Consider the following 16,716-nt stretch of genomic DNA (forward strand, 5'->3'; position numbering starts at 1 on the left):
AGGGAAATCCAGAGCTTAGGGCCTAGGCAGCTGAAGGCACGGCCGCCAATGGTAGAACGATGAAAACCACGGACCCACCAGGCCAACCCGAGTGCCCCCTCATCCGGGCTTTATGGGGCAGTCATAGGTTCTCATCCTTTTGATGCTTTAGCGTTGGTTACTGCACACAGGGCATTTATACCATGCAAGAATAAACATACCACGTGGGCCACTACCATTAAATGTCAACAGGCAGCAAAGTTGGAAATGTCACGAGAGTTCACCCCCTCATCTGCATCAACTGGTACAACGATTGGAGGATGTCCTGTTCTCCAAGAATCTCCTTTCAGATAGATGATGCTTCCGTGCCACCTAGGTCACGGACCCATTCAGGTGCCTTCTCATCATGGCAGTCCCACGCGCCCTTAAGTTAATGGGGGGGGGGGGAGGAGGAAATAGGATTTCTCCCCCACGTAGAAAAATCTCAACTCGATCATTTGCAGTGTTTGCCCTTCCTTTGTGTTTGCTTCCAAAAATTCTTGGGTGTAACCTTACTGCAGCTGGAACGTTTCAGGACCAGATGACCCATGGTGCAGAATCTCGGTGGAACGCCCCTTTCAGGTCCTGAGATCAATGATGGTCGCCATATTGGGAACTCCAGATGACCTATGGTACAGAATCTCGGTGGAATGCCCCTTTCAGGTCCTGAGATCAATGATGGTCGCCATATTGGGAACTCCAGATGACCCATGGTGCAGAATCTCGGTGGAACGCCCCTTTCAGGTCCTGAGATCAATGATGGTCGCCATATTTGGAACTCCAGATGCCAGACTATTTGTAAAGTTATTTGAACCGGACTTCCTTGCTCCGTTGTGTCTCCAAGACTCTACAGTAGTTGGCAGAGATTGACCAAATATTGGCAGCTGCCTTGAACCTACTAGATCCAGGAAAGACACTTTTTAGAACGGTCAGACTCTGCCGCCATCTCTGGCGACTGATGTCTTTCTCACCGTGCCCACTGTCGACTGTAACCTCAACTGGAAGGAGGTCCAAGTTGGGTGACTGGTGCTCGAGTGGATCGGAAGCAGAATTTCGTCCAGTTCTGGTCACTTGAGAAACACGAGAGACATTCAGACTGCGGAGACAGCGCAGTGAAAAGCCGACCCCCAGTGTTAGAATTCTGAGGAAAGGCTAGAGAAAGCTGGACCCGGAAAGGAGGAGTCTGAGAAAAGGTCTTCTAGAGATATGTAAGATACTTAAGGGAATGGAAAAGATAATTCTAGAATATTTTAAATTAAAATAATCGCGGGAGTGGGACAAGGCTTCAATCTAGCAAAAGGCAAATTTAAGCCAGGACTCGGGGAGTTTGTCTTCACACGCAGTGACCAATGCGTGCAGTAGACTTCCAGATAGAGCAGTGGAGGCAAAAACGCTCATCATTTAAGAAATAATTAACTGGAGGGTCTTTTGGGATGGATGAATTAAAATGGGCGGAATGGCCTTCCTCATGAGAATCTTGTGAAACACTTTTGGACTCAGTTATGGTGGATACTGCCAGGACAGATTTTGTGAAAAATCTTGATGACACTAAATAGAAACTCGCAATTCCCTAACATGGAAAACAACATTGTGGAACGGATCAGGTTTTTTGTTTGTTAGTGACCAAGTTTCATTAATTTGGCATGGGTTTTTTTCAATGCCAGGATACCGATTCCGCCCTCTTTCATGCAAGAATACCAAAAGGTCTGGCAGATGCCTTGTGTAGAGACACCATATAACCATGTGAGTCTGCCCGCCAGTCCGCCATCATGGACATCACTGGAGTTATCCAAGGATTGGTCTGTTGACCATGTTTCAAATCAGGACGATGGACTATTTCTGCTCCCGTCATTCAGGACAGCACAGCTGTAGTTTCCAGAGAGTCCTCTTTTTCCCTGAAAGGAATGTTACTTTATGAATTCCTCGTGTTTCCCTGATCTTGAATTCTATCGAAAATCTGATGGGGATGTGGAGTCAGTTATTTGGTGTAACCCTTTTGTATTTGAAAAGTGTTTGAGCTCAATATGGGTCCGTCTCTGCTGCTTCTGTAGTTGCACCTGGACATCCAGAGCAGACCCTCCCGACCCTGCCTTCAAGAGCCTCTTGAGAGGGTCAAGCTACAGACTGAGTCACCTTTAGTGCTATGTGCCCCTGTGTTATCTCCACCACCACAACAACAACTTGCATTTACAAAGCGCCTTTAATGTAGTAGAAGTAATCCTAGAAGTAAAGGGAATTAGGGGTTACGGGGAGCGGGCAGGAAATTGGACATGAAGCTGAGTTCGGATCGGTCAAGGCCCTGTGGGTGGCGGAGCAGGCCCAGGGGCTGAGTGGCCGGGTCCTGCTCCTACTTCTTGTGTTCTTTAGATTTGAGGTTAGGATCAGATCAGCCATGATCTTATTAAATGGCGGAGCAGGCTCGAGGGGCCGATTGGCCTACTCCTGCTCCTATTTCTTATGTTCTTATGTAAAATGTCCTAAGGTGCTTCACTGGAGCGTTATCAAACAAAATTTGACCCCGAGCCACATGAGATATGAGCTTGGTCAAAGAGGTGGGTTTTAAGGAGCATCTTAAAGGAGGAGAGGGGTAGGGAGGCGGAGAGGTTTAGGGAGGGAATTCCAGAGCTTAGGGCCTAGGCAGCTGAAGGCACGGCCGCCAATGGTGGAACGATTAAAATCGGGAATGTGGAAGAGGCCAGAATTGGAGGAATGCAGAGATCTCGGAGGGTTGTAGGGGTGGAGGAGGTTACAGAGATAGGGAGGGGCGAGGCCATGGAGGGACTTGAACACAAGGATGAGAATTTTAAAATCGAGGCGTTGCTAGATCGGGAGCCAACGTAGGTCAGCGAGCACAGGGGTGATGGGAGAACGGGACTTAGTGTGAGTTAGGATACGGGCAGTAGAGTTTTGGATGAACTCAAGTTTACGGAGGGTGGAAGATGGGAGGCCGGCCAGGAGAGCATTGGAATAGTAGAGTCTGGAGGTAACACATTCATGAATGAGAGTTTCAGCAGCAGGTGAGCTGAGGCACGGGCGGAGACGGGCAATGTTATGGAGGTAGAATTAGGGGGTCTTGGTGATGGAGCGATATGTGATCAGAAGCTGATCTCAGGGTCAGATATGATCCCTCGGTTGTGAACGGTCTGGTTCATCCTCAGACTTGGTCACGGAGAGGGATGGAGTCGGTGGCTAAGGAACGGTGTTTGTGGTGGGGGACTGAAGACAATGGCTTCGGTCTTCCCAATATTTAACTGAAGGAAACTTGGGGGCTCTCTCGGCTTCAGCGGAAATAGTGTTGGAATTTCAGCTCTGTGAAAATTCGTAGAATTACATAATATTTACAGCACAGAAACAAGCCCTTTGGCCCACTTGGTCTATGCAAGTGTTTATGCTCTGTGTGAGCCTCCTCCCACCCGATCAACATATCCTTATATTCCTTTCTCCCTAATGTACTTATCTAGCTTCCCCTTAAACATGTCTATGCTGTTCGCCTCAACCACTCCATGTGGTAGCAAGTTCCACATTCTAACCACTCTCTGGGTAAAGAGGTTTCTCTTGAATTCCTTATTGGATTTTTTTTAGTGATTATCTTGTATTTATGGCCCCTAGTTTTGAATTCCAGCGCAAGTGGAAACATTTTCTCTACGTCCATCCTATCAAACCTGTTTGTAATTTTAAAGACCTCTATCGGATCAGGCTTTATGCACCACCGGTGGGCCGTCTCATTGTTCAGATTCTCGATTGCTTTTTGACTGCCTTGACCTGCTTGAAACCCGTGTCAGATAGTGTGACTCACCCTGCGACCTGTGATTCTCCTGTATAGGCACTGGCTGCTATTGACCTGTGTCAGATAGTGTGACTCACCCTGCGACCTGTGATTCTCTTGTATAGGCACTGGCTGCTATTGACCTGTGTCAGATAGTGTGACTCACCCTGCGACCTGTGATTCTCTTGTATAGGCACTGGCTGCTATTGACCTGTGTCAGATAGTGTGACTCACCCTGCGACCTGTGATTCTCCTGTATAGGCACTGGCTGCTATTGACCCGTGTCAGATAGTGTGACTCACCCTGCGACCTGTGATTCTCCTGTATAGGCACTGGCTCCTATTGACCTGTGTCAGATAGTGTGACTCACCCTGCGACCTGTGATTCTCTTTTATAGGCACTGGCTGCTATTGACCCGTGTCAGATAGTGTGACTCACCCTGCGACCTGTGATTCTCTTGTATAGGCACTGGCTGCTATTGACCCGTGTCAGATAGTGTGACTTACCCTGCGACCTGTGATTCTCTTGTATAGGCACTGGCTGCTATTGACCCGTGTCAGATAGTGTGACTTACCCTGCGACCTGTGATTCTCTTGTATAGGCACTGGCTGCTATTGACCCGGAGCTCCCTGGTTTGCTGAGTTCACTACAGCTCTACAACCTAAAGAATACTGAAATTGCTCTTTTGACAGATTTGAAGAAACACCCCAGGACAAAAGAGAACTCCGTTACCCAGGTAATAATACCACACCCAACGGGGGAAGGAAGAGGAGGCTTCAGTTACGTGTTGCGTGGTTAAATATAATGCTATGCCTAAGGCCAATGCAAAAGCTGCAGTATCGATTACGTTGAACACAGTAGAAAGGGTAACGATTGCAGCATTAACCTGTTACAGAGCCACTCCCCTTATGTACACAGCGCAAGTCTTACCTCTTGGGAAAGCGGGCAGTGAGGATTGGACGCTGGGGCAAGTTTGATTTAAAATCCTCAACAGAACGATTGAAATTGAAGCTGGGAGAGTTGTCCCCATTATGATTAGAATGCTTATTGAACACAGGGTGTTGGGGTTCATTTTATTTATTTCCAATTTAATGTTTTTGAATTTGATGAAATGGTAATTACACAATCAACCTTGGAGCCTGATGTAAGTACATGGATATGTTGCATTGTCAGCAGAAAGCTTGGAGACTTGCTGCAATGGTAACGCGGTATATTTTTTAAAAGGGTTCCCATTGATCTATTTATTTCATCCCATTTCTGAATACATGCCACTTTTCATAAAGAACCTGATTCAATTGTATCAAAAATACAAATTAGCTCTGGTTCTTCTTACTCTGAGTGCGGTTCCGTGTGTGCAGTCAGTTTTTTTCTGTTCTGTACCTGCTGTGAGGCAATTTACGTCCAGTCCCAACTTTACTTTGGGGACAACCTTTTACCTTCTCACCTTCTCCCCATATGTAAAGTCCCCATTAACCTCTTCCTCCCCTGCCCTCCGCCCCCCCCCCACCCCCCAATAAGGAATACGCCCTTGGCATTCCCTAGGAGCAGAGGCTGGGACAAGTTTGATTTAAAATCCTCAACAGAACGATTGAAATTGAAGCCGGGAACGTCATCCCCAATATGATTAGGATGCTCTTTGAACACGGGGTGTTGGGGTTCATTTTATATATTTCCGCTCCTGCTCGTTAAATCTACTTTATTTTTCTTGGACCTGTAATTGGAAGGCTGTAATCCTTTCTGAGCTTTATTTAGATACTTCAATCTGATTCTTCAACGTTCACAGCAACGTGGCCTAGAAGATGCATTGCATATCTCCAAGAGGAATGATTCCCCTTCCCTAATCTTTGTATGCAAAGAAGCGTACAGCAAAGACCCAGTCAACCTTCATGCATCGAGGCCAGAGTGGGGCATCTTTCAGGCCGGTGGAACCTCATTGGCCTTCTCCTATATTCAGCATCTTGCTGGTGTTTTAGGTCCAGTGGAAGCATAACAGAGGAAGGACCAACTTACAACCCACTTTTTAAAAAGTGCAAATTCCTGGGCAGCCCTTGCACAGAGCAATGACTGGATGGGGATAGCCTGTCATCAGGTTCACTGGTCAAGATTCTTTTACCAGAATATGGACCAGATGCTGCTTGTGAAAAGGGCTTCTCGTACCCTTGTAAAGAAACCTCCTCTTCTGGTGGAGACCCTCCTTCAGACTGCTTTGTTGCTGTGTGTGCGCGCGCCTTAAATTTAGGAGCCTGTCGTTCAGCTTGGTGTATACAAGTTTGTTGATGTGCATGGTTTCAGATTTCAAGCTTAGATTTCTGAGGGAGCCCTTCAGGTTCAGGAGCTGAACTGCAGTTGGGCTAAAACTGGAGGGTAACTTCAGGATAACTGCTATGGAGAGGCCTAGCCCATGCAGGTTGAATAAACCAGCTACAGGTCTTGCAGGGCTGCTAGCCCCCAACGCCAGGAGTTGGCCACAATGCTTGACAAAAGCCCCACTCCAAGTACACTCCCCCAACATCAAATAACACTGTTTTAGGCCGCCTTCTGGTGTAACAAGGGACCCAAGTCAGGAGACTCCACTTGGCCGACCACGGGAGAAACATCTCAACAGAAGCATGGTTCAAGGAAATGTTTCAGTGGGGCTACGCTTTCCATTTCAAATCAAGATTGCTTATATTCAGCATCACCTAGGAAGCCTTACCTTGTTGCCGGGTGTTGTAGTTTGCATTGTTGTGGTGCCAATATTGGGATAATTGGTTTTGGCCGAATCTATTCTACTTCCTCTAGGAGATCCAGTTAATACCTATCTAAATCATCAAGGGGAAGAGGAAGGTCTGCCAGAAGCTATTAATGGTGTGTGGTGATGCACTGTGCCAAATAAAATGAACAAAATGCTTGGTTGATCACCTTGGTCCCATTGGAAGTCTGCCCATTCTGGAGTTGAGTTGGCAGACTCGCAGAACTGTTTTTTTTGTGCAGTGCAGTGCATAAGCACTGTTGTTACAGAAATGAAATAAGTCAGATTATCTTTTTGATCATATGGGGTTTGCAATAGGTTTCTGTTGACTGAGTAAGTCCAATTCCAGTGTTATTCCGTGGGATTATGGACCTTTTGCCAGTGTTTGGGGGATTGTATTCCGTGATTCTGTCCATTGTCCAGTGAAAACCGCAAATCAGTGGCCTTGTCTGGCATTGATTCTGCATGGCCGCTGATCAGCTGGAACAGAGACTGAATGGCACCAATAGGTTTCCTGAACCCCATAGATACTTGACTGAGTTCCAGCCCAATCAATTAGAGGCTGTAAGAGACAGTCCTCTGTAGTCTGCCACCTCAGGCCTTGCTGGCAGCAGTCTGAGCATCCGTTGCAGAAGCACAGCCTGCCCTGAGGACTTCCATGGTGGGAATTTGGCCTTGAGATGCCTCAGGCTCTGAGATGAACAGTAGTGTTGCACGCCCACCCATAAAGGTGACACGGATGCAGATAGTGGACTCCCCTAACTGGAGCGCCATCTGCTACATGCTCTGGGAGACCATCCCCAATGACTGTAAACACCCTTCTTTTAAAAGGTTAAACCCTCAAGCTCTGGGACCTGAGGCTCTTCAATTGAGGAAATACGTCTCCTGACCCTCTGGCCAACAACATCTGTCTCTTCATCTTCCACCCACTTGTGGTCTGCACGATTCCGTGCACATTCCCTACTGGCTCATTCTGTAAACCCCCACCCCAGTTGATGTCTCTGGACTGAGTGCTTGGGTGATTGATAGTGTGTGCAGCTAAATTCCGAGTGGGACTTGCTGCCGGTGTTGGTGGGCCCTGAAGGACAGGCAGACCTTTTTCCTCCTTGCTTCTTCATATTGCACACCTTGCAGAGGAGAAAAAAGACAGAGATGAGATTACTGAGGAGCGGAGTCCACGTGAGTACAAGGAGTGATATGAGAGCTTCATTGTCTAGCTTCCTGACTGATTATATTTGGTGCAATAGCATGAGATCAAACGGAAGAGGAGACTGGAATTTGGGCCCTGCTTTCGCTCTCTTTCACTGTCTCCCCGTCTTCCCTCTCCTCTCCCTTGTAGGTGAAGGCTGGTGGGGGGTGGGGGGGGGGGGGGGAGGGTGAAGGATCCAGCAGACCATTTGTCTGTTAGGACCTGCCCAAGGGCAGAACACAACTCAAATCTCACACATGGGATTCTTGAGCCACTCACTAGGGAAGAGTAGCTGAGGTGGTTTCCTGTTGCCTTCCTCACAGTTTTTAACTTTGGAGTACCTTCTCCTAGGTGCGCTTTAACTAAGGCTGAAGAGCCCCACCTACCCTTTACGATGGGGGAGGGGCTACCCATCGGACACAAGTACTCGCACTGGATCTCAACCCAGTATTCGGAGCCTGTGCTCCGGTCTCCGCTCACCCGGGCTGTCTGGAGTGGAGCCCGAACCAAACCTTTCCGATTCAGAGGTGGGAATGCTACCACTGAGCCAGCGATCACTCCACCCACAAGCAAGTACCTTGCTGGATGTCAACCCAGCATTTAGTGACCGTATTCTAATCTCCACTCGCCAGGGCTGAAACCCTTCACCTTCTGGCTCAGAGGCGGGAATGCTATCATTAAGCCAAAGGCTCACTCAGATCCTGCAGTACTACTTGGATATTAATCATAAGCTCTTGAAACCATTCAACACAATGAGGGGGAGGCAGCTCTGAGTGTTAAACATGCTTGGTGCAGTGCATTTTGTTTTAGGAGAGGTGTCTGCGTCCTCTTACCGTGCCCAACTGACTTCTTTCACCAGTGATTCGCTGTGTGGTGGTATCGCTGCCAAGGCCATCTTCTGCCACTCTGTCTGAGCATTTCCTTTGGGTGGCCTCCTCCAATCACTTCCCAGACAGGACCACCCTCCTCTTCCACTAAAGAGTCCAAAAGCGTGGAGACTCTGTGCCCTGCAGCCGACCCCCGAGACCTACTGTACAGATTTCCAGCCGTGCTTTTGAAAGTTTCCTGGGCTTTCAAGCTGATGTCGGTGTTTAAATTCTGTAGCAGCAGCAGGCCAGTTCCTGTTACCCCGCCTCCCAGTGGCGAGCTCCCAGTCAGAAGCGGCAATATTTCAGTGAGTGAGTGGTCAATCTATGGAACAGGCTCCCGAGCGAGACGGTGGAATCAGTTAGTGTCGATTCATTCAAATACCAATTAGATAGATTTCTTCCGGAAGAATAATATTTTGGGTGACAGTATATGAGTAATTTGAGACATGACGTGGTAAGTGCAGCATGTTTGGGAGGAACAGGTGACTTTGGACCTATGGTTCCCAAAACTCTCCTCCAATGGGATTTTCCTCATCTCATGTCTGGGTCTGTTGTGGACTGATTGATAGAGATTGATTGCTATGATTAGTCAACAACTCCATTATCGTTATATCATGCGATTACTGGGATGGTAGGAGAACTAGATGGACCGTGGTCTTCTTTTCGTCTAGCAACTGCTATGTTCCTTTGTGATACTGTCAGGAGTTAACCTTCGTTATTCTAATTAAGCTGACCTCAGAAAATCTTGCCTGCTCCACTTTCAACAACAATGTCGCCAGAGACGAAAATCAAGGCTTAATGCCTTTTAAGATGTTTCAACAATGTGACATCATGACAAGGATCTCATCCGTGTGACCTTCCCTGTTTGATGCCATATGCAAATGCTGCAGCTCTTTCTTCCTGCGTTAGAAAACGTTCTCGTGCTGCTTTTTCTGACCATTGTATTGGGGTAGTTTTAAGTACCGTGACCCTTGCTGATGTCTAGCATGTTTACTAGCATCAACTTGAAAAGATGTGAGCAGGTTTCAAAACTCTGCTCCAGGTGCAGTAGGACCGTCGTCACGTGTGAGGGTCGTGACTACTGCCTCTTGTGCTTCACGTAGCTATGACATGGCATCATGCCTCGGTTTTTCGGCCTCTCTGTCGTCCTTTAGTTCCTCCTTAGGATGAGCACCTACTTCTGTACAAACCCATGTTATCCTCCTGTGATACAAATGTAAACCTGCAACCTCACCTTTTAGTGGGTTGTAGCATTGGGCAGTTCTGCTTCCCTCTGGAATGCTCAGCTTCCCCACCCCGAGTTCACCTTGGCGAGTCTTTGCCTGTGGTCTTCATTATCATTCTTTGGTCGTCAACTTGCCCTACCTTAACTAATCTTGCATGTATGTTAATTCTTTGTATTGTACTGTTACTTTACTCTGCTTAGTGCCATAAGCTATTAAGTAATAGCTGCCTTACACTTTACAAGTTCTTTCCTGTTTGATTAAACATTTATCATTTTGTAATCTTTCAACTCTCAGTCACCACTCTCTGCTTTTTATAACTTTGATTTACAACTTCTTTTAACCTTCCGACCTTTCTAGAAACCTTCCATTAAACTTTTAATCTTTTTAGAAACCTGCTTCCGTCCTGAATTAGGACCTTGTATGCCCTCTTTTTTTTCTTAAGTCAATCCCATTTACAGGACAGCAACGTTTTAATGATCGATGAAGAGGATTAATTCTGTCGTGTATCCTTTCCAAGGTGGCATTCGACTGGACAGGCATGTGTCAGAAACTATAACTGCCGCATGCCCTTCCATTGACGAAGGGCAGTATCTCAATTGGGTGACACGCCTTTCCTTTTTGCCTTTGCCCAGATCATGACTAGGTTCATGGGCCTTGACCCTAAATTCTTTCTACGGCTCTTCCTTGCTAATTTGTCTTTTTGCAAGACTCATGGCACGTTAGTTCAGTCCGCAATCTTGAGAGTTGTCATTTAGACCGCAGCTGAGAAGGCACCAGTCCCAAGTGGGAAACGCTGACAACACTAGGATCTGTAAGTCCTTTGTCTGAACCTTAGCTCTGCAGAATTCAAAGATTAACAAAATGTCTATAGTGTGGTTTAGAGAGTTAGTTTTTCTACAAACAGTTGTATGTACCTCTTTCACCTTTAAGATGAGGAGCTGTTAACAAACCGCCCAAGTTCCATTTCCCATGGAGTTCATTTTTTAATCCTGATCTTAAAGTTAGTGGTTTTATGCCATTATGTTTGCAGTAAATATACAAATAGGGATGTCAACAGCCTTAACACCTGGGAAGGAGAGGCCCTAATATCTGGAAATTGCAGCTTCCTTTGTACATTTCCCCCGATTGGGTTCCGCACCCTGTAATGGGATTTCTAACGGCTCAGTAATCAGACACAAAAGGACAGTCTTGAGTTTGTTGAGCTTGTACACATCATCACCTGAAGACTGGTTCCATGACCATCCTTTCGACAGAATGGGTGTCTGCTATTTTGTCTCCAATTTGGACGTAACATTTTAAGCAAACATACAAAATGGAGACAGAAATTTGTATTTCTGTGATACGATGCTGTTAGACCATTGGCTTTTATGCCAGCCAGATCAAAACTCCTGTCAGTTCTTTGTGGATTGTAAACAATTTTACAACACCAAGTTATAGTCCAGCAATTTTATTTTAAATTCACAAGCTTTCGGAGGCTACCTCCTTCCTCAGGTGAACGATGTGGAAATGAAATCCTCGAAATGAAGTCGCATTTATAATTCACAGAACAATGCTTGGTGATAACAGACAGTTTTTTCAACTGCCCGTTGCCAAGGCAATCAGTGTGCAGACAGACAGGTGTTACCTGCCAGGTCTCAGAATATACAAATCACCAAAAAAAACAACAAACAAAAAAAAACAGAGATAGAGAGGTAGAAACATAGAAAAGACAGCAACTGACCCGTTATATTAAAAACAGATAACATTTGTTCGCTGGTGGGGTAACGTGTAGCGTGACATGAACCCAAGATCCCGGTTGAGGCCGTCCTCATGGGTGCGGAACTTGGCTATCAATTTCTGCTCGACGATTTTGCGTTGTCGTGTGTCTCGAAGGCCGCCTTGGAGTACGCTTACCCGAAGGTCGGTGGCTGAATGTCCTTGACTGCTGAAGTGTTCCCCGACTGGGAGGGAACCCTCCTGTTTGGCGATTGTTGCGCGGTGTCCGTTCATCCGTTGTCGCAGTGTCTGCATGGTCTCGCCAATGTACCATGCTCTAGGGCATCCTTTCCTGCAATGTATGAGGTAGACAACGTTGGCCGAGTCACAGGAGTATGAACCATGCACCTGGTGGGTGGTGTCCTCTCGTGTGATGGTGGTATCTGTGTCGATGATCTGGCATGTCTTGCAGAGGTTACCGCGGCAGGGTTGTGTGGTGTCGTGGACGCTGTTCTCTTGAAAGCTAGGTAATTTGCTGCGAACGATGGTCTGTTTGAGGTTGGGTGGCTGTTTAAAGGCGAGTAGTGGAGGTGTGGGGATGGCCATAGCGAGGTGTTCGTCGTCATTGATGACATGTTGAAGGCTGCGGAGAACATGGCGTAGTTTCTCCGCTCCGGGGAAGTACTGGACGACAAAGGGTACTCTGTTGGTTGCATCCCGTGTTAGTCTCCTGAGGAGGTCTATGCGATTTTTTGCTGTGGCCCGTCGGAACTGTCGATCGATGAGTCGAGCGTCATATCCCGTTCTTACTAGGGCGTCTTTCAGCGTCTGTAGGTGTCCATCGCGTTCCTCCTCGTCTGAGCAGACCCTGTGTATTCGCAGGGCCTGTCCATAGGGGATGGCCTCTTTGACGTGGTTAGGGTGGAAGCTGGAAAAGTGGAGCATCGTGAGGTTGTCCGTGGGCTTGCAGTAGAGTGAGGTGCTGAGGTGCCCGTCTTTGATGGAGATTCGTGTGTCCAAGAAAGAAACTGATTCTGAGGAGTAGTCCATGGTGAGCTTGATGGTGGGATGGAACTTGTTGATGTTATCGTGTAGTCTCTTCAGTGATTCTTCGCCGTGGGTCCATAGAAAGAAAATGTCGTCGATGTATCTGGTGTATAGTGTTGGTTGGAGGTCTTGTGCAGTGAAGAAGTCCTGCTCGAACTTGTGCATGAAAATGTTGGCGTATTGGGGTGCGAATTTGGTCCCCATGGCTGTTCCGTGTGTTTGGGTAAAGAACTGGTTATTGAAGGTGAAGACATTGTGATCCAGGATGAAGCGGATGAGTTGTAGGATGGCGTCCGGAGATTGGCTGTTGTTGGTGTTGAGTATTGATGCTGTCGCAGCGATGCCGTCATCGTGGGGGATACTGGTGTATAGTGCCGAGACGTCCATCGTGGTGAGAAGTGTTCCTGGTTCAACTGGTCCGTGGGTTCTGAGTTTTTGTAGGAAGTCTGTAGTGTCGCAACAGAAGCTGGGGGTTCCCTGTACGATGGGTTTCAGGATGCCCTCGATGTATCCAGAGGGGTTCTCACACAGGGTTCCGTTGCCTGATACGATAGGACGTCCGGGTGTGTTGGCTTTGTGTATCTTTGGGTGGCAGTAGAAGTCTCCCACGCGGGGAGTACGTGGGATGAGAGTGCGTAGGATGCTTTGAAGGTCTGGATCGAAGGTCTTGATCAGTTTGTTGAGCTGGTGGGTGTGTTCTTTGGTCGGATCTGCGGGTAACCGTCTGTAGTGTTCCTGGTTGTCCAGTTGTCGGTATGCTTCTTTGCAATAGTCCGTTCTGTTCTGTATGACTATGGCTCCTCCTTTGTCCGCTGGTTTGATGACGATGTTGCGGTTGGTCTTGAGAGCGTTGATGGCGTTGCGTTGTGCTCGGGTGACATTCTGGACTGTCTTCTGAGTGCGGCTGATGAATCTGGCATTGACGCATTTCCTGACAGCTTGAGCATACATGTCAAGCTGAGGGCAGCGACCCTCCGGAGGAGTCCAGTTTGACTCTTTCCTCTTCGGTTGCTGTACCGCGGATCCCTCTGTCTGCTGTTCCGGATCATTGATTGTCTCATTGGGTTCGCTGCTGAAATCTTGGGGTTTGTGGTAGAATTCCCGGAGCCTCATTCTCCTGATGAATTCCTCTGTGTCCGCCGCGAGACTAGTGGGGTCCATTTTGGTAGTGGGGCAGAAATTGAGCCCTCGGCTGAGAACTTCGATTTCGTCTGGTTGAAGGGTGTGGTCGGACAAATTGACGATAGACTTCCCTGTGGTTGCAACCGTGGTACCAGGGGAAGCTTGGTCGATGCTGATGGTGATGCCGAGTTTCTCAAGCTTCCTGCTCTTGGTTTTCATGTAGGCAGCGTAGTTCCGTTGCCTCGTCTGTTTGGCGGTATATCGTAGCTGGTCTGCTGTGTCCTGAGTACAGGTTGAGAGTATGGACTCTATCTTGGTTTCGAGGTTGTGGCGTCTGCTGTAGAGTTGGTGTGTGAGATGGTTGCGGAGTGTGCGAGAGGTACGGCGGCAGAGTCTCTCAGCATAATCTGAGTTGTATGTGGACCTGAGTGGGTTCGTGATCTGGAGTCCTTTCGGGATCTTGTCTGCTTTCTTGCAGCTCTGTAAAAACTTGATGTCTGTGTCTAAATGCGTGATCTTCTTGGATATCTTGTGGGTAATTGGTCTAAAAGCTCAAAGGATAAATATTTCCAGGGGTTGGAAAAGAGGTTGGGGGCATATCATCTACTGCTACTATCTGTTGGTGTGAACTTTGGACTCAGTCAGTCAAGGGATGATCAACTTCCAGCTCAGGAGCATCTTTAAGAAAAATAGCTGTTGGAATTATTTTTAAAGGTGTGACATGCAATAACCTGGATCTCTTAAAGAATTATTATTTCGATTTAGAGACTTAGGAACAGGAGTTGGCCATTCGGCCCATCTAACGTATCAGCTGCAGGTGATTCTCATTTCAGCAGGTTTGTGTTTGTGCCTTTGGCTTTATTTTTAAGTCAAAGGCATCCTTCACGCACTGTATTCCCTCTGGCTCTTGAAGCCTCAAAAATTACAGCTCAGCGAGAGAAAGGTCAAGTAGGCAATCTCCAAGACGTCACGGCCGTAATCCATTATGAAGGGACATTTTGCCTTGTGACTTTTCCTGGTAGAATGCCACTGAGGCAGGCCTCACTCCAACAGTGTGATTGCTCAGATCATTCCCAGGACATCAGCGGCCATAGCATCGTCTCTGACAGGATTTTTTGTTATGCCGAAGCAAGCGTCATTCTCGGTGGAAAAGGACAGTCTTCTTGGACCTGCCTCAGAGCCCTGTTGATTGATGGTTTGTGCCATTATTCATTGTGGTTTCACAGTCACCAGAAGGACTACAGTGGTTCAAGGAGAAGGCCCACCAGTACCTTCTTGGGGCACCCAGGGATAGTTAATAAATGTGGCCAGCGTCGTTCACATCCTGAAAACAAATTTTATAAAATGCTGGGGTTTATCACATCTGCTGACACATGGGTAATACACACTCTTGGATCTCACTTAGTGATAAATGGTTGCTCTACTTGGAGCGGTCTCTTAGCAACAGGGCCAATGCATGTTTAGCTATTTGACTGCTGAGTCATAGCATTATCTTGTTTGGGAGCATATTTTAAGAGCAGTGTTCAGTCTTGTGTATGCTGTTGTTAAAATATTATTGAAGATCAGGATTGTGTCAAAGGATAATCCTTTATTTCTGTTTTTGATATTCTCCTTTGTTACTAGCTTCCTTGTGTCAAAGAAAATGTTATTTGAAATGTTTTTTATCCGTCTGCAGTGTTCCCTGTCAGAAGTAGTCTGTGTGATGAGGTACCCTCCGGCATCCCTGAAGTACAGTGACAACTCTGTATTCTCCATGCTTAGCAAATACACAACAGGGATTCACTTTTCTCTAGATGCCCACTCAGCACCGAAACATCAAACTGATGCGTACCATGCAGAGGAGGATGACACTAATCAGTCTGTATCGTCCATTGAAGATGACTTTGTGACTGCTTTTGAACACTTAGAAGAAGAAGCAGTAGCGGCACATGGGACTGCAGGTAAACATAGAGTCCGCCACTAGCTCGGTTCGATAAAATAACCCAACCCCCTTAAGATTGTTTGTTAAATTGGAAGCTGCCCCATTCTGACTGAACACAAGTTCTGGACATGATTCAACGATTCATGTCAATGGGCAGGCAGTGGAAAAATAGACAGGTCCTGTGTAAATATCAAAGCATCTGATGTGGAATGCAGTAATGTAGTGGTTATGGTACCAGACTAGGAACCCAGAGGCTGTATGTTCAAATCCCAGCATGGGAAATTATGAAATTTAAATCAATGTATCTGGTCAAAATGGCCAGAGAAGCTTCCAGATGTGATAAAAACCCAACAGTCTCACTTTATGTCCTTCAGGAAAGGGAACCTGCCCCTCCTACTCACTCTGGTCTACATATGACTCTAGTCCATACCATGTGCTTCAATCTTAATGCTCTCAAGTGGCCTAGCAAGTAATTCAGTTGTTAGAGCAACTAGGCACAGGCAGCAACTGTGCCATTGTCAGTCTCGCCCATGTCCTGAGAACAAATAAAAAAAACCTTGTTATAAACTTTAATGTTTCAAATTGTTCATTGTTAATTTTTTTTTAGTTTTTACTGCCAATTCAGTATCCTTTTTATGTAGCTAATTTTTTAAAATTTCATTTCGGTATTCAGCTAAATTGTATTATAAAAGATGTCAAATATTTTCTGATGTCCCAGACCATCTATCCAAATTATAGGAATTATTTGTTCTAGTTTAGGATCAGCAAAAGATAGCACTCTTAAGCGTTTCCTAAATACCTCTTAAAATTGCCTAATACCTCTAATTTAAAAAAAATGTTTTAAACTTTAGAGGCACTGCCAATTAAAGGTTTCCTATTTAAAGTGCCAGATAATGTGCCAGACTTGTCAGATAATAGCTTAAATATCTTCACCACAACAACTTACATTTACATAAAAGGCGCTTCCCAGGAGCATCATCAGACAAAAGTTGACACCAAACCATATAAGGTGATAGTAGGTCAAAAAGGTAGGTTTTAAGGAGCATCTTAATGGGAGAGAGAGGCGGAGAGTTTTAGGGAGGGAATTCCAGAGCTTAGGGCCTAGGCAGCTGAAGGCACGGCCGCCAATAGT

The 16,716-nt window shown here is 46.6% G+C and overlaps 1 protein-coding gene across 4 annotated transcripts in view; it reads left to right on the forward strand.

The window, feature by feature from the left end:
* The window catches only part of akap11 (A kinase (PRKA) anchor protein 11), a 102,244-nt gene that overhangs the window by 48,370 nt on the left and 37,158 nt on the right, over window positions 1–16,716 (forward strand). For all 4 annotated transcript variants that reach the window (XM_067992512.1, XM_067992510.1, XM_067992514.1 and 1 more), the window contains 2 exons: window positions 4,386–4,520; window positions 15,339–15,603. In XM_067992512.1, the coding sequence (XP_067848613.1) occupies window positions 4,386–4,520; window positions 15,339–15,603 (400 nt within the window). The remainder of the gene's footprint in view (window positions 1–4,385; window positions 4,521–15,338; window positions 15,604–16,716) is intronic.

Source organism: Heptranchias perlo, chromosome 11 (assembly GCF_035084215.1).
Source record: "Heptranchias perlo isolate sHepPer1 chromosome 11, sHepPer1.hap1, whole genome shotgun sequence".
Classification (NCBI taxonomy): Eukaryota; Metazoa; Chordata; class Chondrichthyes; order Hexanchiformes; family Hexanchidae; genus Heptranchias; species Heptranchias perlo.